The 23901-nt window shown below is 34.7% G+C and overlaps 1 protein-coding gene across 1 annotated transcript in view; it reads right to left on the bottom strand.

Moving 5' to 3' along the window:
* The window catches only part of Col11a1 (collagen, type XI, alpha 1), a 192619-nt gene that overhangs the window by 26408 nt on the left and 142310 nt on the right, over positions 1 to 23901 (bottom strand). Inside the window, exons 48-57 of the mRNA XM_013516403.1 lie at positions 22353 to 22406; positions 21058 to 21111; positions 16411 to 16464; positions 15695 to 15802; positions 15379 to 15432; positions 14729 to 14782; positions 13723 to 13776; positions 1754 to 1807; positions 1524 to 1631; positions 958 to 1011 (exon numbers count right to left, since the gene is read on the bottom strand). Of these exons, the coding sequence (XP_013371857.1) occupies positions 958 to 1011; positions 1524 to 1631; positions 1754 to 1807; positions 13723 to 13776; positions 14729 to 14782; positions 15379 to 15432; positions 15695 to 15802; positions 16411 to 16464; positions 21058 to 21111; positions 22353 to 22406 (648 nt within the window). The remainder of the gene's footprint in view (positions 1 to 957; positions 1012 to 1523; positions 1632 to 1753; positions 1808 to 13722; positions 13777 to 14728; positions 14783 to 15378; positions 15433 to 15694; positions 15803 to 16410; positions 16465 to 21057; positions 21112 to 22352; positions 22407 to 23901) is intronic.

Genomic DNA, 23901 nt, shown 5'->3' on the forward strand with positions numbered 1-23901 from the left:
GGACTTGATTGTTTAAACATTTCCGTCATGTTATATACTTTGTTTGCCTTTTTGTGGAAACAATCTCACTGTATGCATGGTCCAGTTCACCTGCCTTAAAGTCACTATGTAGCCCAGAGTGGCCTCAAACTTGTGGTGATCCTCCTGCCCCTGTCTTTCTGAGTACTGCCATGAGAGCGATGCCCCATAAGGCCCTCCCTGTTCCCTATTTTTATTATTCCTTTACTCATATTCATTTTGAGTAATGCAGTGCAAGTACCTATACTATGGAGGATGCATTTCTAATAAGCTGTGTAAGACAAATTATTTATGCAAGCATTAAGCATTTATGTTAAAGCAAATGATGAAGCAAATCCTTCATCACCACTCTCTGCCCTAATTTTAGCAACGTAGATTTGGAGTCCACAATAAAGTGCATGTATGAATAATGTGCTGGTCAACTAACTTTACTGCATTTCTCATGCACGTTGTCTTCAGGTGAAGTTTGTGCCAGTGACCAAGTTTTAATGTTATAATAATCACATCTTTCCTAATAGTGTTTAGTGTCTGAGTTTTCAACGTATACGTCTCATGAAGAGAACAATCTACTCAGGGTATCACTAAATGGCTGTGCCAACGTTGCTTTTTTAAATAAAGTGCCAGGAAACAAAGTTTAATTTCATGCATTTTGGGGCACTGTCTATACTAAGGAAATGACTGGCTAGGCCCTCAATGGAATTGTATTAGGATTGGAAATAATTCTTTTCATCTAAAGGATATAAGAAGGAAAATTATAATCAAATGGCATATTTTCTGTATATCTATCCATCAAGATTACTTTTCTGCATTTAGATTTCAGTTATACATTTCCTTGAATATTATGCAAAATATACACTATAACTTAGAAGGTGAAATTTCAAGAATTCTCACATACAACAAATTTGTTTCAGGAACTTTCTCACTATAGATACTACTCACTATAGGGCCAGGTGGTCCATCTTGGCCTGCAGCTCCAGGGAGACCTTGTTCTCCCTGCAGAAAGGAAAAAAAAATGATTATACCTTATTAACAAAATAATATCCATTTAAAAATAAACCTGGAAATACAAAAAAGGAAAAAAAACCAAATATAATCTATTTTACCACTTACAGAACATCTACAAATACTATACGCAATTTTGTGTCTTTTTACTGTGGTACATGCCTAGAGGCAGACACATGCGCTCATCTACAGAAATACAGATTCATCTCTAGAAATAGATGAACACATACAAATAAAACATCCTTGAGATGTTGAGTTACTTTTTTATTCTGCCTTTGTACGTTTGAATTTTACCACACATTTAAACCTAAGTGACATACTTAAATATTTTAAAGAGTATATGACTTTATTACATAACACTGAATTCCTATTACATGGAATTCCTATTAAAAAAGCAGTGCTACAGGTTATTAAAATGCCATCATAAACATATTCATTAATAAAATTAATTATTTTAGAAATAGACTGTTGTTAAAATCGCATCTTTTAGCATCGATGCTTACCACAGGGCCAGGGATGCCCCGAAGACCTTCCGGACCAGGCTTCCCAGCAGGACCCTGAGGACCCACGGGACCAGTTTTCCCAGGTGGGCCTTCAGCACCCGCTTCTCCCTGTTAGAAAACAAAATATGTGAACACATGCAAATGCAGAAAAAGACATGTTATTTCATTAGGTATATGGGATGTTCTTCAATGAAAACTCTCGAACATTCTACCTAGCAGATACACCTTACCTTAGCACCCTTTTCACCTTGTCTTCCCTCTGCACCTGCAGCTCCAGGAGGACCCTAAAAACATAAGCATGAATCTCAAATAGGCATACTATATAAAACTCATGCAAACAAAGACTTATTTACAAATGCTTCAATTTAATCTGTACCAGACTGCAATACATTGTAGTTTTCTACTGCTATTTGTTTTGAAATGCAATGCAAAAAATTACAACTATTTTATAGACAACCTTCTATATGGAATATTAAAAATAGAGACTGACCAGATTACAGATAAGCATACCACATAAATGGAAGTAAACACAAAAAATTGTTTTTTAAATGATGAAGTAAAATAATTACCAAGTGTAAAAGTCACTTATGTTGCATTACTAGGAATTAAATCCTTACATGTGTTTGAAGAGTGGCCCTTTCTTAATCCAAGAACATATATATTGTCATGTACTTCTATAAAATCATGTCCCAGCTAAAGAAACATGACATTTAAAATATGATGTTCAGAAATAGAATATTTTCATTTTTGAAAGTATATGTCACAACAATAAGTTAAAATGTGTCACTTTTTAAAACACAGTATTAGATAGGGGGCTGGGGATTTAGCTCAGTGGCACAGCGCCTGCCTGGCAAGCACAAGGTCGTGAGTTTGATTCCTGGTACTGGAAGAAAAAAAATATTATAATAAAAATCATAAAAGGGAAGTTTTGTTGGGCTGGGGATATAGCTCAGTGGCATAAGTGCCTGCCTGGCAAGCACAAAGTCATGAGTTCAATCCTCAGTACTGCAAAAGAAACAAAAAACAAAAAACCATAGTATTACAGTACAATTTTAAAAATGACACTGTCATAAAAAATTAAGTATTGAAAGATTAAGTAATAATCTTGTTTTTTACATGTTCACTTCCATTTGTTCATACCATTAGGTTTGGAGTTGAGAGAGAAGTCACGGAGATGTTATTTGATAAGAAGGTTAACACGAAGTTAACTTTTTACTGTATCAGATATCATCTTAATATAGGTGACCACATTCCAGGCTTATATGGCCTTTATTTTTCTGGTGTTTTGTTTTTGTTTTTGGGTACTGGGAATTGAACTCAGAACCTTGCTCTTGCCAGGAAGGCGCTGTGCTGCTGAGCTATATCCCCAGCTATATGGTCTTTAAAACTCATATTTCAAAGAATATCAAGCACTTCGTCAAACACAGAAAATTCCACAAACTCATTTTATTTCAGTGAGTCCATGAAGACATCATTAGTAACTATTCTATATTATCAACTCTGTAACTTCATTCATCGCTGGACATTCATTGTGCTTCAATCTAAAAATAAGTGATGTATAAATTCTATGAGCAGTCTTAAGGTGGAAACAACCTCTGAAATCATAATACATGTATACTAAACTACAGACTACTTACTTTAACGATATTACTTATTCAAGATGTCCGTACTGTACCATAAACTTTCCTTTCTCTACTGTTAAAATGTTGAGCTATACAGTACTTTGATATGATATTTAAAACACTAACCAATGCAAAGTAGAACAGTCAATTATAATTGGTATTATTTTGGAAATGGAAATAATGAAATTCAGTGAAATAACTGATTATCCTTATTTACTGATGGTCATTTGTCCTTAAAATAGTTACATGAATATGTACTCTCACCTTGAAAAGTTCTCTCACACACCTCTACTTTATAGATTTACAATATTTGCCTTTTGAAAAGCAGCCAACCACTAGCTAAAAATACACGAAAAATTCCTTGTAATGATAAAAGACAAAAGTTAAGAATCTGAATCTGAAGTTCCTGAGGGTGTGCCACAACCGCTCTATGACACACCACAAAATGTCATTAAAGTAAAGGGTTCCTCTACCTCAAAATGTGTCTCCTTTCTGTGAACAAATATCTGCTGTGATCTAAATCTTGATCTAATAACAGTTCAGTTCAGTTTATCATTTTATTTTCATTTATCCTAATATTTTCTCTGAATGTGAGATGTGTGTATATTTGGGCATGCACATGTGCATGTGTGTGTGTGTGTGTGCGCGCGCACGTGTGCCTGTGTGTGTATAGAATTTTTAAAAGAGAAACATAATGATTTCTAGGGTGTGAAAATCTTCCTCAGAAAGGATGTGTGAGAAATTTAACCCCAGGGCAGCTATGTTAGAAGCTGAACTCTAATGGGAGGTGTTTAGTTCATGGAGGGTCCACTCTCATGAGTGGATTAATAGAGATTATGACTGAGTGAGGCTGCCCTCTCTCACTCTCTCACTCTCTAGTTCTCTGGTTCTCTCCTTCCTTCCTGTTTCTCATTCTCTTTGCCTTTTCACCGTGGGTTATGCAGCAAGGCCTTCCCCAGATATGGTTCCCTTGATCTTTGACTTCGTTGCTTCTGGAACGATCAGCCAATACATTTCTGTTACTTATAAATTACCTGGTCTATCATATTATAGCAGCATAAAACAGGCTAAAGGAATGCCTAGGGCAAAACATTTGCCTCAAAAATTGTTTATATTTTTCATAAAGGCTCCTATTAATTCTTAGCTGGTAGTCATTATTATAGGATCTTCTACCTCCAAGAAATATACATCCTATATAATATCTAAGACAATCTTCTCAGTAATCATATTTAATGACATGATCCTACTATTTAGTCATTGTTCCACTCATGCCACAAACATTTACATATCATTTATGTTCCAGAAATGTGCTATGCATAAAAAGTACAAATAACGTATAAAAATGAAATCTTAAGGACTTCACCAAATTTAAGCTTCAGAGATAAAAATAAAAGCTAATAAAGGCAGTAAAAATACAAATTCAAGGTCTGTGTAGAAAATAAATACATTGACTGCTGTGGTCTGTATCTGGAAGGTCCCTCACAAAGCCTCAGGCCCTCAGAGGCAGAGCCTGAGGTGGGAGGGCTGGTTATGGGGCTCTACTGCGGACTTGCTGTCAAGTAGCGTCTGGATAGAAGAGGTGGTCGTGGAGGCATGAAAGGGTGGATCACCCACCCAGCTTCTCCATTCGGTCTCCTGCTTCCTGACACCTCCACATGTGCAGCGTTTCTCTGCTCAAGTCCCTCTACCATGCTGTTTCTACCAATTAGCTCAAAGTCTGTGTGAGTGAGTGAGTATGTGTGTGTGTGTGTGTGTGTGTGTGTGTTTGCGCAGCAGCAGAATAGTAGGTTGAGTGCTGATATGATGGGTGCGAAGAGGGAAATTACAGAAAGGCAGGGAACTAAGAAGAATCTATATTTTTCTACATATTAGCAAAATACGCTATGTCAAATGTAGAATATTCCTTATGGCTTATATCTAGATACCCCCAAAGCCTCCTGTGCTTATAGCTAGAGCTTCTGGGAGTGGCTGGGTCACGGGTGTGTGGGAATGGGTCACAGGTGTGTGATACTGAGTTAGACCACCCACGGGGTAACACAATTCTGGGTGTGGATCATGGACTTCCTGAAGAGAGACCCACCAGGATTTTGAGTGACACCAACCAATAGGGGTATGGCCTGGATGGAATAAAAATGGAAAGAAGGCTCACTGCCCCCTGCCTGTCACTCTATGGACTTCTCCTCTGCCGTGCCACCCTGCCTCGGAGCCAGCCGACTATGGACTGAAACTTCTACAGATTGAGCTAAAATAAACTTTTCTTTCTTTAACTTGTGGTTATCAGGTATTTTGTCCCATGAAGAGAAAGCAACTACCATAAGATAGCATCTAAAAATAAATTTAAATACTTTAATTCAACACTGTTCAAAATTTTAATATTACTTGAACTATATATCTTTAAACAAGATACATATAATAGTACATATTTAGTACCTGTGTACTATGTACTATAAATGCCTATGTGAAATACATGTACACAAAGCATTAGGCATATATATGCAGTCTATGTACCATATATGAATGCATATATATGAATATATTGAAGAGTGATCTCTGTCTTTGTAATCAATATCAGTTACTTCAACTTTTTAATGTAAGACTTTCTTTGTCAACATAAGCTAGACTGTTAAAATTCCATTTAAAGTGTGCATCTTCAGGTTATAAAGTTAAAACTGTTAAGCTGTGCAATTTTCCAATAAAGGCATGAAACTGCCTATAATAACAATTTAAGTATTAAAATCTCATGCTCATTGATACAAACTACACAACCTTCTAGCGCCTTAAGGAAATATACATTTATTTCCAACTTTTACAAATGCATGACCTAAGGTACATGTACTAAAAAGGATAACTAGAATTTCCTACTTGTTCAATAACTATCCCAATGTAGCTACTTTCATATATTGATCAATATTCCATTAGGAGGTACAGTATTCTTATTCATGCATAAGATTCATTCAGAAGATGTGATAATATGTTAAGCACATTATTAATCATTGCTACTTCAGCAATGAAATTTTATAGCAAAACTGTCACTGGCTTACAGTTTAATCTAAGGTAGTACACTCAACTAAATCTGCTAGTTTGGCTGGCTATCATTTAAGAGTGAAGCATTAATTTCCAGGGTGAAGGCAAAACAAATTGTAGTTTAGCACAAGATTGTTGACAGTAGAATAAATTGTCATACTATTAGGATAAATTTTACTTTGGTGAAGAAATAGATTATTGTATAAGTAATCAGATAAGCATGTCAGTTTATCTAAACCTAATACAGAAAACAATTTAACACATTTTGTTAAAGAGCTTTCAGTTAGATATAATATCATGTTTTAAAAGAGGAAAATCTGCATATTATTCTTCAATTGTGTTGACCTAAGGTTGATTATTCAACTTTATTACAATGAATGTGAATAGCTTTATAAGCAATATGCAGTTATCACAGCGCTCATGCCATGAATAATTCATTGACACACAGTCTTCTAATTTTGTTCACAAAGTGAATAGAACAGACTAAAAATAGCTAACCATATTTGTATAAATTATTTTCTAAAAGAGGATGACAGAACATCCCTAAAGTTTTGATAAGATTACTTTAAAACAATTCATCAGAAATCAAAAAGGGAGAACTCAATTTGCAATAACACTAAAGTAAAATATACTGCAGAGCATGACTCGGGTAAGATTTTGCTACTTTAATCTCTCAACATTCAAGTTGACTGCATACGACAGTTCAGTATCAGAAACTGAGAACCTTCCTGTGTGCTACTTCCAACTATTACAATCTACTTTCTTCCACACAAATAACTGTCATCCTAAACTTTTGCTAATCACTGTTTACCTTTTATTGTTTTTATCACTTTATGTTTGAGTGTAAACTTATTAAGTATTTTGCATAATATATAAATGAAATAATATAGTACTACATATTTTCTAGTTGAAGACTACTTACATATATAATTTATACACATGACACATATGAAAAAGTTTTACACATGCATGTTTCTCAACCTACAATGTGGTTATATCCCAATATGCTCATTACAAATTACAAAGATCGTAAGCTGAAAATGCACTTATTGTACTCAACCCACTGAACACAATAGTTTAGCCACACACCCCGCTGGAATTGTCGACTGTTTACCTACACAACCTTCTGGCTGACTGGCAGCTGCTGTTCGCTGCCGCTGACTGACATCATGAAACACTGCGACACTGCACGTTAGTGGTCGAAGTAAAGACCACCATTTAAAGGACCATTTCTCTTGAATTCACAGTGCGCCATTGTAACGTGAAAAAACTGAAACATTTTAAACTAGTAACTTCGAGTCTGCCTACTATTTTTTTTTTGGTTTTTCTCCGGTACCAGGAACCGAACTCATGACCTTGCGCTTGCCAGGCAGGCGCTTTGCCATTGAGCTAAATCCCCAGCCCCAGTCTGCCTACTATTAAGTTCTTAAAATTCATCAATGCTGATTCGAACCTGTATAAACCTTTATTTTCATGCCATGTTTTGATTTATGAATAAATTCAATGTATCTGTGTTTGGTAATATGAAAAAAGATGATATGAGCAGTTTTTTGTGTCTTGTGGTGAATATATACAATATATAATGAAGGATAGGTATCTGAAAACAGATAATAGAAAGAGTTCATTTTAGATTATACTAGGTAACTGTGAACTATTTCTTAGCAGTTTTACTAGTTAACAACAAATGTATATAAAAAAACCCAGTAGTTATTTGAAAACATAATTTCTAACATTTTGTCACAGTAACTACTTGTTAATGAATAAAAGATCACTTCTCAATTTAACTCTTATTACATATTTCCCTCATTCAGTATTGTTTTATATATTTAGGTAGTTGAAGGACATTTCTGTGAAATCTGTTTTCTTAACTTTTATTGTTTTTTTTGAATGTGGTTGTTTTCTTCCACTATAATTTGTAAGAAGTACTCAAATATTTTGGGAAATCTGTTTTGGCAAGTTTTTTCCACACAAGAAATAGTTTCTCCTATTTGAAACTTTTTTTTAATCCATATATTTTCAGTACTTTTTTGAATAAACAGAACATTTCACATATTGGTCATTTTCTTTGTGATCACACGTATGTGGTCAGAATTTATGGATGAAGATCAGAAATTTATTCTCCAATAATTTTTGCTAAAATATGTTCTTTCAAAATCCATAATCCAGTTGGGACTGAGCTTTTGTGAATGGAGATAAGTAGCCCTATTTTTTGCAAATAGTATCAATTTCCTCACCAAGATTTATTCAAAGATCTATCCATTTTTAATTGGCTTGCCATGTGCAATTTGTAGCATTTAAAGTTAACACATATATACCTGGGATTTTCCAGGACTCTCTCTTCACTGAGACTGTTGGCCTGTACATCTATATAAAAGTACAATTATATTTTTGCAAATATAATTCCTTGTTTTCTTTCTTAATCCCTTATTTTCTACCTGTCTTGATGTTTTTAAAAAATCATTTCTTACAAGAATGTTTTACTCCTTTTAATCAATGGATTAAAATGGATTAGGTTGTTCGATTAGCAGAATTTACAGGAAATATAATAACATGATTTTCCTATTCTCTAATTGTATCTGATATTTAAAGAAGAAAATTTGAAATTGCTTGTAGTTTACATAAACTATGAAATCTTAAATTTTGGATTAAGATGGTAATACTTCATTGTTCTTCAAGAAATAGATAATTTAGGAGTTTTGAATATATTTTGCTCTCAATATAGTTATTTCATATATTGTATTTTATCATAGCTAATTATTTCTAATTTGTGACAAATATACACTTGTTCATTAAAAAGAAAAAACAGTTAAGAATCAGAGATTAACTAATGTTCTTAAATTATACTTCATTAGCAAATAGCTAAATCCAAATCCTTGTATGAATAATGACATAAATACTTGTATGAAATTTCCACTTCATAACAGAGTATGATTGCTGTAGAAGAAAGTTATAATCTAAATTTCTGTGTATGGGCTGACTAGTGTTTTAGAACTATTTCATAACTAATTGCTATTGCACTTACAGTTTTACGTGCTACCTTACGTTCAGCCCAACCTGGGGTAGGTTCCTTGAGAAAGAGTGAATAAATCCTGTGCTAAAGATCATAAGTGATACACTGCATTAAAAGATGGGTAATTTCACTTCACTGTTGTGTGGACTACTGACTACACTGCATCCCACCATTTCAGGCTGGGAGAAAGAAAAAGAAGCAGAGTCGATCTGAAAAGATTTAAGAGCAGTAATAGCAATTATGTAAAGAAGCAAAAGTTCCCAAAAATGTTATTATACTTTGTAGTTACTCTGTGAGAATAACTGTAATGAGTTTTGTAGGTTAAATGGGTTTTGTACGTTAAATGTATTTCTGTGAAAGTCAGTGGTTATGGTTTAGATATACAACGTCCTTCAGAAGTTTCCTGTGTTCAGAAGTAGGGTTTTCGGAAGCGGGTAGACTACGGGTGCGTTACACTTATCAGTGGATTCACCGTTAATGAGGTCATTCCTGACTATGCTGGTCAGAGGTGGTCCCGTCAGTGGAGGGGTCACTGTGGTGTCTGCGGAGGGTTCATCTGTCTCTCTGGCTTGTTTGCTCTCTCGCTGTGATTCCTGGGTGCCCTGAGTTGAGCCTCTTTCTTTTGCCATGTCCTTTCCTCTTGAAGTTGGTCAACCATGGACTGAAACGTCTTGAATGGTTAGTCAAAATAAATGCTTGTCCTTTAAGCTGTATAAATCAGATACTCTATCCCAACAATAGAAATGTGACCAACACACAAGGTTTGGGATTTGTAGATAAAATACGGAGAAGAAAACCAAAGGTGAAAAGGCACTAATTCAATAGGATTAAATTGTAAGATAGGAAACTTCTATTGCAAACTAAATTCACTTCTAATAAAAAGAAACATTTGCTCATAAATGTTAACTCCAATTTGTACTGCTGGGAGAAAAAAGTAAAACCCAAACATATTCTGTACTCACTATGAGGATATTCAGAGTAACTTTTTCCTAACATAAAATCAATATTAGAGAAGAGTAGTGTCCCTTATTGCTCTGAGACTTCACATTATTGAAGAGAGAATCAGCCTAAGAAATATATTTTCACGTTTAAGTCATGTTTTGTTCATTAATAGGCTGGAAAATAGACAACAGAAGGCAGAGGAGACACTGTAATTTAACATAAGCCCTGAAAAAGGCAAGGTTATCAAGATTGTTGTACTATGAAAACACAACAACTGTTATCACAAAGCAGTAATCTGTGGGGACACAGAAAAACTGAGCAGAGAAAAGTGATGAGATTGAATTAATGATAAAGTCTCCCAACAAAAAGAGCCCAAGACCAGATGGTTTCATTGTTGAATTTTACCAAACTCTTAAGGCCAACTCTATTCCTAAGAATGAAAAGGGACGGAGACCTTTCAAACATCCTTTGAGGTTAGCACTACCCTAATAACAAAGGAGACGAAGAGCAACTGAAAAGGAAAACTAGATTAATAGCCTAGATGAACACACAGAGAACATTTCCAAAATGCTAGCAAATGGAACCCAACAATGCATTATCCCAAAGACAAAACCATGGTTCAACATATGCAAGTCAATGTATGTAATAATGAAAAAGATCCAGAATAAACTAGGTCTAGAAAAGAGTGTACTTTAACATAACACAGGCTAAGTGTGACACACTCACCACCAACGTCATACTGAATGGAGAAAAGCTGAAATTATTTCCTCTAAGGTGTGAGGATCTCTACTCTTTCTGCTCGTATTCACTATGCTACTGAGAGTTGTAGCCGGAACAACTAGCGAAGGAAAAGAAATTGAAGTCATTCCATAGGAAAGGAAGAAGGCCAATTAACTCTCTTCACAGATATGATTCCATAGATAGGGAATCTTAGAGTCCCCATAGAAAGACTATTTGATAAATGAAGTCAGTAGAGTTGAAGGATAAAATATCAACATTGAGATATCAGCAGTACTGTTATACACAGATAGTGAACTTGCTGTGAATGAAATTAGGGAAATAATCTCACAATAATTTTGAGATAACAGGATACCTAGGAACAAGCTGAACTAAAGGCAGTGAAAGACCCCTAAGAAATACATTTCTTAGACACTTATGTAAAAATTACAAAACACTGATGAAAGACAAAAAAAGATGGAACTGCCTCCCATGTTTATCACTGGAAGAAGTAATGCTGTTAAAATACCCACACTACCTAAGGTAATTTGCAAATACAATTCAATCACCATCAAAATATCAATGACATTCTTCATAAAACTAGAAAAGAATCCTAAAATTCATATGAAAGTAGAGAAGATACAAAATAAAGAAATCTTGAACAAAAGAACAAAGCTGAAGGTGTCAGTCACCCTACCTGCTTATCACGACAGAGACATAATACCCCAAACAGTACATGATTAGCATAAAAACTGACACACAGATGAATGGAGCAGAAAAGAGATACCGGAAATAAAACCACACATGTGGCAATAAAGGCACCAAAGACACACATTCGGGAAAGGACAAGCTCTTTAATAAACTGTGCTGGAAAAGTTATCTACATTCAGAAGACTGATGTTTGCTTTCTATCTCTCACTCTGCAAAACTCAACTCAAGATGCGATTGGTCAATATATGAAAAGTGTTTCGGGTCATTAGACACCTGGGACATTCAGTCAAAGCCACAAGAGGATGTCATTTCATCCCAGTTAGAATGGCTGATATCAAAATGACAACATGGGACACACACTGTGAGGATGTGGGACAAAGGAACACTTACACACTGCGGGGGGGGAATGTAAAGTAATATAGCCACTAAGGAGATTCCTTGAAAAACCAAAAATCCACCTACCATATGATCCTTCTATCCAATTTTTACTTATACATCTAATGGAAATGAAACCAACACTCTAAAGAAATACCTGCACTCCCGGTTCGCTATGTCACTATTCACAACTGCAAAGACATGGAATCAATCTAGATGTCCAAAGACATAGGAATACATAAAGAAAATAGGACATAATGTACACATACATATATACATAAATGTTATTCAGACACAAGGATAAACAAAATTCTGTCGTTTGCAGGAAAATATATAGAAGTGGAGAGTATTATGTCAGGTGAAATAAGACAGACAAAAAGACAAATATCACATGGTTTCTCCTACATATGGAATCTGTAAAAGCCAGACTGAACAGAGGTCCTGGAGGTTCAGAAGGGGAAACGGGCAGGAGGACACAGCGAGGTTGGATAACAGATAGTAATACAGTTAGTAGAAGGGCTAAGCTCTAGGCCTGTGCCGCACGGTGGAGGGATTATACTTGAGAACGGCCTGTTCTATAGTTTCTGAACACTGAGAAGAGAATAGCTCCAGTTTTCCAATCATAATGAATAAGGAGAAAGAAATGCTAATTACCCTGATGTGAGCAGTGGATGCTGTACCCATTTGTTGCAATATCATACTGTGCCTATTATTTTATACAATTATTATATTCATCAAAATATAAAGCTTAAATACTCCATTAAAAATTTTAAAAATCTTCTAGGTTCTACAGCAGTCAATATTTTCAATGATGTCCACTTATGTTGATGTCATCCTTCATGCAAATTCTGCTGCTTTTAAAATCTTCTTTCTAAATCAGAGAAGTTTGACAATGCAGAGCAATCTAATATCATGCAATAATTCCTGAACTCATCTCATTGATTTTATGCTCTGGGTTTTGCAATGCTTTTAGCTAAAAGTGGACGTCTGACATCTCATCCCCACAAACAAAGCAGGAGTTAATATTCAGGCGAGCACTGAAGTTTCTGCAATATGTATACAGAGGACAGGTAAAGTAGAGGAAAACTCCCTCAGTAAGAGCCATTCTTCACATTTTTACTGTGACAGTCATGTGGTTAAAATATGTTTTTTGCAAGTATTTAAGAAAACACTGAATGTAGACTTTTAGAAATGGAAGAATATCAGCTCAGAAAAGGAGAGAGGATAAAGGCAATGTTATGGTTTGCGTCCAGATGTCCCTCCAAAGCCTCACGCAGTCATGGGGCAGGCTTTTAGAATGCTGGGATTATGCTTAGGAGTGCTACACCTGCCCTGGGTGTTTGCCTATGTCAGGAGAGATAGTTTACATACGTAAGGGAAAGAGGCTGCTTGCTGCCACTCCTCCCTCTTTGCTCTTGTTGCTTTGCTGTTCCACAGATATGAACTGTTGCCCTCTGCCATGTGCCACTCTGTCTTGGAGCCAGCCAAGTATGGACTGAAACCTCCACAAACTGTGAAATGTATAAACCTTTCCCTTTGAGTGTCAGGTATTTTGTCCCAGCAATAAGAATAGTAACCAAGACAGGCAATGAAAATAATCAAAACATGTCATATACATATACAATTTATCAAAATGAATCTCATTATCCTGTATTATAATTATACACTACTTAAAAAAGAATAAGAAAGGACTTTATAATATTGATCAGCATCTTTAGTATTTGCTGTCTATAGCTTACCTACATAAAATACACAAATAAAGAACAGATATTTTAAGTGAAGGATTAAAGAAACTTACTCTTTTTCCAGGAGGACCGGGTGGGCCAGCCTCACCAGATGGACCAGGAGGACCCTATAAAATGTGCACAAGTTTTTTAGGAAATTGGACATGACTGTGTGGACTACATAATTTCTCAACATCTGAACTGAGACATTTTTCCTCATCTACACACATTTACCTTTCCTGATAAAATTCTTTCACAGCTGAATAAGAGTAAACTGATATTCCTACTATGCAAAACTCTTTTAAAAAAAAAAATTAATTTGTTCCTGGCAAGCATTCAGCATCTATACTAATTAATAGAACCATACGGTTAATAATTTTTTTATTTCACAAAAATTTGTGAAACCATAAAACAATTACCTTTAAATTTCTTCTTGTACAACACTGCAACTTTTCTGCTAAACTGTACACAAAATCCTGTGATATGATCTACAAGTATTATATACACAAAAGAAGGCTACATCTCTGACAGCAAATGTCCAGTGGACATAGCTCTAAACATGAAACTGTTGGGGATGTAGTTGTCCTGGGCAAGTTGGCTTTCTTTCTTATTTCTCCCTTAAACAACCCATGGCCAGAGCAGAATTTGTCATTTATCAATTGATAAATTATTCTGTACTATACTACACTGTACTATACTACACTGTACTATGCTAGGTTCATTTAGGTTCATAGCTTAAATGATTTATGCCAATGAAAAGCTACCAAAGTGGTTTTCTTTCTTATTTCCCTTTTGTGTGTATTTTAAAAATAATTTTCTACATAACATAAATGACATTACATGTTAATATCTTTAGGATATAACTATGAATTTTCATTAGGAAGACTTGTATTATATGTACTTCTGAATTCACAACAAGAAACACTCCACGTAAGATTGACAGACTGGAATTCAAATATATTTTTCAAAAAATGTCAGCCAACTCAGCTGTGCTTTGGAAAGGTTGATCATTTCTAACTATTTCTATTAAAATAAGTTGAAAGTGGCTGAAGATTGAAAACAAATGGCTGTGCTTCTTACCGGCTGTCCGGGATCTCCATCTTCACCCTTGTCACCACCGACCCCATCTTGACCCTATAATCAGCAGGAGAAAATGAACTTAGCTGTCTCTCCTTGTAAATCATTTGTATCAGGGAACAAAAGCTTCGCTAGGAGCCCTAGTGTGCTCTTGAGATAAACTACTCTCAGACGAAGGAATAAAATTACTATGCTGTTTTGAAAGAATCGTGATGCTTTTCACTCTTTCCACAAGGATCTGTAAGGCTGCTACTAAATCAAATTGAAAACATACTATGTATTTTACATAAGCGAAGGACAAAAATGTAATTAGCATTCAAGGTCAGTGCACCCATTCATCACAAATAAATACAGTGCAGTTTGAGATGGTGTATGTACTACAAAAATGACAAAGACAGAAGCAAGAGTCCTATAACTTTAAAATAATAATATTGCTACTAGAATAATTTGTACAACTCAAAGTCTGGAAAACTAATCCAACTGAAGAGCACATTCATGCAATAAGATCTAATAGTTTCCAGCTACATACATTTTGGTGTGATTTCTGTTGTCAATTTTTGGTCTGTTTCTTGAAGAATTTGCTTTCGTCCTTACAAATAATGACACCAGAACCATGTCACCCAATCATCCCTTTATTTTTCATTGATACTTACCGCAGGGCCAGGTTCCCCAGGGGGACCAGGATCTCCAGGAAAGCCAACAGGACCCTGAAATGATATTTTTAAAGGAAAATACATTAAAATGAATTTTTATAGTGCTACGATATTTTGAAATTCAAGAGGTTAAAGTCAAGGCAAAGACTGGTAAGGATGCATTTCTGCTCGACACTTGCTTCAAAGTACAATCAATTAAAAATGCTTGTGAATGTATGTAATGATAAAATGCAGCTGCACTAACAACGGTTCAGAATAGCATGATTTATGCCCTCCTATGAAACGGTTCAGAATAAATCTGGCCAAAGTCCCTTACCGGGTTACCCTTGGGGCCGTCATCACCTGGGGGCCCCTTCGCACCAGGAGGTCCAGCAGCACCAGGTGAGCCAGCCTCTCCCTTCTCTCCTCTCTCTCCTTTGGGACCCTACACAAGGAAAAATCAAAGTTACTTTGCTAGCATTAAGTAAGAGCTTTTAACTCTGACACACTGGGCCACACAATTCTTCGCTGTGTTAGTCTGTCTTGTGCTTTGTAACACGCTTACCAGTATCCAGCGCCTTTACTAACTAAATGCCAGCAGTGACCACTCCTACATCTTGGTCATCTGAAACATCTCCAGACACTGCCAAATGTTTCCTGGGCCAGGGTTAGTGGGGCAGCATAAATTCATACCTAGCTTAAACTAATCCGTGATAGACCAACGCAAGTCTAGCACAGTTCATAAATATTTATTAGATGCAGCAAAGGTTATTTTGTCTCTTTTATGTAAAACTTATCAAAGTCAGCGAAGAGTTTCTAGCCGGAATGGTTTTACATATGCAAATGTAGTTTTAAAATTTGTATGTGAATCTAAATATGTAAAGGTATGCAAAGTCATTAAACAATAAGGCTCTGCAGTGATGATTCCATTTAATGGGCTGGAAAGTCAGAGTGACAGAGCAGATTGTAGCCAGGAATTAAATTACATGTTTAAGATGCTTTTAAAGAAACTCCTAAACCTATGCCCCACACGGACAATAAGACAGCACTTACACCGGTGCCTGCTTCACCAGGCGGCCCTGGGTTCCCTGCTTCTCCGGGTTCACCCTGAAACGAATAAAAAATCACATGAGGGTTACAACAGAGAAGTGTTTTGCATTTGTCAAACTGCCTCCAGTTATGACGACGTCATTTTACTGTCCCTAAATTATTTTATTTAAAAGGCATCAAAACATTGTTAAAAGAAAGGAGCTCTTTGTATTACTGACTTCAGTATTTGTAACCATCAGGTGGAAGTGAGAATCAGAGACACTACATGCTTCAGCGCTCTTAGGTTAAGTAACAGTCAGTACAGGAACTCAGGTTACCACCAAAACAGGGTAACAGACAAATGCATGTTTCCATGGAAAATGTGGAATATGCCATAACCTCAAGATTCACATTATAACCAACTTTATTGATTAAATATTTCAGATTATTTTTACTGAAATATAAATTCACTTGCTTTTTAATGCATCAGCAAATACTTAGGTAATATGTTGATAATATTATAGAATATGTTTAATAGAGCTCTAAAGAACATAGAGCAAAAGACTAATTGTGAAATACAAAAGGCATTGAGATACTAACAACCGCTCCATTTGAGTACATACACATTATAATTGATACGTTTTAAAATCTCTTTGTTTAGATGGTGATGGCTATTCTCCACTAGCAAACTAATAGATCTCCTATACTTAAAAGCTTTGGCTACTAAAGTCCATAGCTAGTGTCTCATACTTAGAAATGTATGAAAATATAACAATGTGTTCTGGTGACCATTAAAGAGAAGTAATGTGGTACATGAATGCACTGTGTTTAAATCATTGACGTTACCACTTTGAAATGGGAATTGTTTTAAATTGAAAAAAAAATATGGCTTACACCCTTTTATTTTTAACTCAGATTGGCACATGCTCACTCCTGCTTAATCTAAAATATATTAAATATAAGCATATTTCCAGAGAAGAGACATTTCTGTACAATAGCCTCATTCTCTCAGAACTTGTACATATTTTAACTTCTTAAATTATGTGCATAATGGTGGAAGACATAAAGCGCTTTCCAGGGATTTATTAGCAATATTATTGTGTGAAAAACTTTTCCTCTCTCAGGATGAATGGCAAAAATTTCTAGTACTCTGTGAAGTCTTACAAGTAAAATATTCTGTTTACAGTATTTATGAAGAGAGAAATCAGTCAGCTATCTTAGGATGATGGAATGACATATAAGTAGTTGTTTCTTTGACTGTTATTTATATCCTTGAAATGAAACAAGTAGTTTGTCATTCAAATCAATTGTAACATGTCAATCTTACATATTTTCTATATGAACATATACAATATTTATTTAGTAATATAGGACATCGATTGAGGATTTTAAAATATTTTCTTATGCACCACATTAACCAGAGTAATATAGTAGGAAATTGAAGCTAGAAGAAAAAGAACTATATTATTTTTACTGAGGCTTTATATGATTTTCTGTTCCTTTTTCATCCTTGTCAACTGTAGATTTAAACTAACAGATTCTGAAAATATTTTTCCATTTTTTAAGTGAGGAAGTATTTAAAGTAGAATGTTTTCATTATAAAGTCTCTATTTTAAGAACAATATATTAAACTGTCCAAAATTACATGATAAATTACTTTTCTGTATATTGCAATCAAGTCTGAGCAATATAAGTAGCAATTACTTAAAATAAATATTTTCTAAATTATGTCATTTCAAATCTTTTGAAAGTGAACGAAGCAAAATTAAAAAATAAGACAATGCTAGAAGATTAAATTTCATAAATTAAATCTATAATTCTAATATCAATGAAGTTATTCAATTCTCATTTTATGACAGTAATTGCTATAAATTATACTATATAAAATATACGGAGGTAGGAAATCATGAATTTATCTTTACTTATCATAGAATCATTTTATTCCATTCTGCAACATGCTTTTATCCATAAAACTTTCTTTGGAAAAAAAAATGAAATTACTCTGAATGTCCAGAATTACAAAAATGTATTAAACATGAGGAATTGTCTTTAAATGTTTCCTTGTTTTGAGGATATTTCTGAAGTTCAGAGACAATTACAGCAAATATTCTGTATGTGAAAAATAAATTACATGTATCTACACAAACTGCAGCATGACCAAGGATATTACTTTCTTCTATTTTCATTGCTAGTAAATGGGAGTAAATTTTCCAAAACAGAAAATAAACTAATGGGTGACATAAAATAAATGAACTTGCTAAGATCCAGTAAGATTCCAAGCTGATATTAGAATTCTATAACTTATAGCAAATTATATTACCCTAGAGGCTAAAAAAAGAATATTAGAACTATATTTCTAGCCTTTTTGTTACATAAGTTACGAAAATAAAAGAACAATGAAAATTTTGTATTATGTCATTTACCTGAGTTCAAATCAAGCACATTGAAAAGGAAAAAGTGAAATTATCAGCCGGATCAAAACATCCGCCTAAGATCCCAAATTGGTAAGGTGTCACTGCAGAGGTTTCAAATTAAATGGAAACAATGTGAAACTTCCTCAAAATGGACACTTGACACCAGGGTCTCTCTTCAAGAATTTTTCAGAAGACGATGAAAGAAGCAAATGAAGTACTTTAAATTGTTCCATCTGCAGTCTAAATCTTTAGGAAACAATTAAGGGAAGCTGGAACAGGCAGTAAAACTGGAGGCTAATTCTCACAGCTTTCTAGACAGCATTAGAGCTCAAGGGAAAGCAGGCAAAAGAAGAGAAAATGTGTACGTTGACATCATCTGTCACGACAGTGGTGTCCTCAGAGGCCCGTGCTGTCTCGCACTGCTCTTTTTAGGATACATTAACTCAACGATAAATGCTTTTTCAAATCCAATCCAACCCCTGGATCAGTTTAAGCACAAAAATTTTAATTAAAGAATATAAAAAAGAGTCAAACAAGTACCATTGTTTTTACCCAAAATTTAGGTAGTTTTTTAACATTTTCTAATTTAGCTGGACCCGGAAGCAACATGCCTGTAGTTCCAGGACTGGGAAAGTGAGGGAAAAGGATTGCAAGTTTTAGTCCCGCCTGGGGAATGTAGCAAACAAGAAATACGCTGTAAAAAATACTAAACAAAGGGCTAGAGATGCTGGGCTGTAGCTCAATCCAAAGGACTTGGGTTTATTCTCTAGTAAAACAAGAAAAAGCAAAGAAGAAAAGAAGAAAAGAAAGAAAGGAAGGAAGGAAGGAAGGAAGGAAGGAAGGAAGGGCATGTTAATTTAGTAATGAAGTATTCTGAGAGTCAATCACATATAGAGGTAATTGTGATATAAGAATGTGAGTGCTTTGCAGAAATAAATGTTGAAATAGTGTATTTTAATTTCATGACAGCTCATTTGGGGAGGGATTAAATTTTTAATTAAAATAAATGAATCTGAATGTAAGTCAAAATACATGAAAACTGGTTGAGATCAAGAAGTGGAATCACTTTACAGTACAGGATAAATTTACACCACTAATATGCTTTAATAAATAGCAAATTCAGAAATCTTACTTTTTTCACTGAATCATATTTTATGGTATTAAATTTTTTTTTTTTTTTTTTTTTAAAGAAAAATCAATTATGCAGTTTCTTTGGTTTTTCTCCGGTACCGGGAACCGAACTCACGACCTTGCGCTTGCCAGGCAGGCACTTTTGCCACTGAGCTAAATCCCCAGCCCTATGGTATTAAATTTAATACTCTCCTCAAAACTAGTAAGTAATTTTTTTTAAATCAAACAAATATCCATGTTAGTTTTTTTGCAATTTCTATTAATAAATGAGCATACATGGAGAAATAAAAAATAACCGACTTTGACATTTTCATGAAACAAAGAGCCACATTTGGATGAAATCATGTTCTCCAGAAAAGTTCCTTTGGACCCAGATATTGTCCCAGAAGCCAACTATTTTGCAAAACATCAAAGACAGGTCGTAGTATTACTAATGAAAATACAACCCAATGTATGAAAGGATCAATGATTAATTCTTTTGTGAAGGATTCTATTTCCCCTTTAAGTTAGTTATAGCAAGCAACGTTCCTTTTTCAGTACTAAACACAGATATTTTACTTTCATCCCACATTCCTGATTGCAGTAGACTCTGGTATAGTCACCTTCTAACAAAAATCTTTGATGATATTACTAAAATTCTTTTCTTTTTGAAGCACTGGGAGGATTGAAATCTAAGGCACACTACCACTGAACTGCACCCTCGGACTTTTTAATTTGTTTATTTTAAGATAGGTGTTTCCCAACGTGGACTTGATTTATGATTCTTCTGCCTCAGACATTACACGGCTCAGATGGGAGCTGTGTACCACCGTGCTCAGCTCGGTTACTGAAATCTTTTAAGCTTCTTCCTTTCCAATTTACAAAAGTGGATAATGATGATATAAGTGTCACGCAGCTATTAAAGGAAGTAATTTACGCACATCATTCAGTTCCACGTCTTGCAATCAAAAGAATGATATCTGAAATATCATTTTAATTTTAATTTGTTACTAAATGAGAGGTGAGTCACATACCTGTATGAAAAAAACTTAGAAAATGCTAATACAAGAAGCACTTAAAATGTTAGGAACTTGTCAGAAGACACGAATTTCTATTATTTCAAATTTTGCATCGGTAATTTGCTTACTTTTTCTCCAACACCACCAACTGATCCAACAGATCCTGGGGGTCCTTGAGGTCCCTGCAATTTAGAAAAAGTAATAGATGTCCTTATTCTTGCAGCAAAATAGGAAGTTAATAAACATATAGCCTGTGTTTTCTAAAAGAGGGAGACTATATGCAAGAATATTCTGAATAATTGGAGGGCTGTGAGAAAATAATGACCTTTACAGAGTCCTCCAACGCATTTATGCAAATAATTTACTATATCACATTCACTTTCAAACATCAGAAGTTAAACACAATGGAGGAAATGTTCCAGTTTCCTTCACACCTGCCGATCACTGGATAATGGTTTCGATCTCTCCGGCCGTGGAATAGCCAAGTAGTTTTACAAGATGATTTTATAGTAGATCAAAATTATGACACTAGTAAAAGTTACATAATCCACAGGAAAAGCCACCCCCCTTATAAAAATTGCTTTGCTTTAAATTATTTAATGTTAACTAAAACTCCAAACCATTCTTCGGTCAATACCTAGTAGGCTATTCAGTCTGGACTGCTAGAATTAGCAGCAGGCATAAGAGAGTAATAAAACGCCAGTCATGATAAAAAAGAGAGCACCTACATTTTCACTACCGAAATACAAAGTCAGAGGAAGATCCCTAAAACCTAGAAATATACTAATCATACCAATAATAAATATGGCATTCCTTTTCCAAACCCTACAGTATTGGACCAAATTTCAGGCTTGGAAAATATCCTTTTTATACAACTGAGAGGACATATTTTTCATGGTGAGAGGTATACTTATTCGCAGATTGCTCTCACATATTTTATATACTGAAAATGCAAAAAGTAAAGCTTATGAGAAATAGCTTTGACACAGGTACATAGACAAAGAGTGTTTAGATGACAGATCTGCACTAGCCCAGAGCCAAACACAGACCATCTCATTAGGCCATTTTGAAAGATGAAAGTTTCAAAGAATTCAACTATTTATTTAAAAATTATATGTATGATAAGTCTAGGTATCAGAACAATCTGGTATATCATAATACAAATAATATTTTTCACTCACCAACAAATACATCTGAATATGAAATGTGTGTCTATTTTATATTTGCAGTAGCTTGTTCCCTACAAAGTCTGTTTCTTCTATAATTAAGGGGAGTGAATAGATAATCCTTCAATTCTCATCCACTGCTAACATTGAAAAATGGTGTAATTATCTCCTTTATATCTCAGAAAACATCTGCTATGAAAAACACCAATATTTAAATTTTAACTTCAAAGTAATTAGCATATATTTCACAATCTTACATCAGCTCCATTGGGACCTTGAGGGCCTCTTGGGCCAGGAGGACCAGGTGGACCCTGTAAAAAATGAATAATAAAGTTTACAAGGATAAAACTCAAATGCATTTCTGGCACTTGTCTTTTTAAGAAAACTAAAAAAGAAAATTTAAGCCTGTAAAGTTATAGTCAGTGAAGCATGTAAGGGCTACACGTTATTCTTAGAGAATATAACATCATGTTATTAAATGCTCCTTTTCACACAGCTATGAGGAAATTAGTACTTCAGAAAAAAGAAAACAGCGTGACAAGGAAGCCTATGGCTACTCTCTAGGATAAGGCATTTGCAAAACAACTAGAAATACTTAGTGATAGAATATAACAGAATATAAAAAGAACATAAAGTAGGAATTAGAAATGGTACTTCACGGGGCTGGGGATTTAGCTCAGTGGCAAAAGCGCCTGCCTGGCAAGCGCAAGGTCGTGAGTTTGGTTCCCGGTACCGGAGGAAAAAAACAAAACAAAACAAAAAAACAATAGAAATGGTACTTCACTAGATGTAGAATTAATTAATTCAATAAAAACACTACATGTTTTATCTATTTTTAATTTCAGATTGTCAGTGGTGTGTGTGTGTGTGTGTGTGTGTGTGTGTGTGTGTGTGTGTTTGTATGAATTCTTCAGTACTACATCCTGGCACTGGAAGGAAGAGTACTTATTTAGTTGTGTTCCCAAAACAAAGCTCAGGACACATTTTATAGACTACTTATGGTTATGACTCCTTACCTCCAGGTTGTCATTAAAATAGTTTGTAGTGCCTACGAGTATATTAGTATTTTTTAAAGGTATCAGTTTGTTTTGACGCCATACTTTTCTAGTTTTATTTATTGCCATAAACTCAAAAAGAATATACTAATTAAATACATCAGGGATTCATAGGAACAGAGCAACTGCATCAAGAAAGGAACTCGCTGTGTATGTGATGCTGCTTGGAAGTATTCGTGACTTATTTGAATCAACAATACTTATTATGCATCCTTGTAATTAGTTTCATTCAGTACGAGATTTACTTCAAACGGTAAAATCTAGGTGTGGTCCTTAAAGACAATAAAATATAATACGAAAGTGTGAAAGTATCAAAGGAACTCAAACTTTGGGGCAATGGAGAAAGGAAACAGCAATTAAGAAATGTGTTCCTTACATTTCACCATAGATTTCCACTACTTTGATAAATTATTTTATGTAGAATAATATTTAGTAAGTAAATAAGTATATTTCAAATTTTATGTGAAGTCAGAGTAGAAAGGCAGACTTAGCAAATACAAATAATTTCAATTCGTAGTGTTCTAATACAATAGAATTCCTTGTTAGGGCTGGGGATGCAGTTCAGCAGCACAGCGCCTGCATGGCAAGCACGAGTTTGAGTTTGATTTCCGGTACCAAAAAAAAATTCCTTGTTAAATTTATATTTTGTTTCAACATACAAGAAATATTTCATTCTCTACAATAATTGCCCCTTGTAGAAATTCTATCAGCATATGACATATTATTTTCCTGCTCCATATCAAAGTCCAAA

The sequence above is a fragment of the Chinchilla lanigera genome, unplaced genomic scaffold (assembly GCF_000276665.1).
Source record: "Chinchilla lanigera isolate Chin_1 unplaced genomic scaffold, ChiLan1.0 scaffold00034, whole genome shotgun sequence".
Taxonomy (NCBI): Eukaryota; Metazoa; Chordata; class Mammalia; order Rodentia; family Chinchillidae; genus Chinchilla; species Chinchilla lanigera.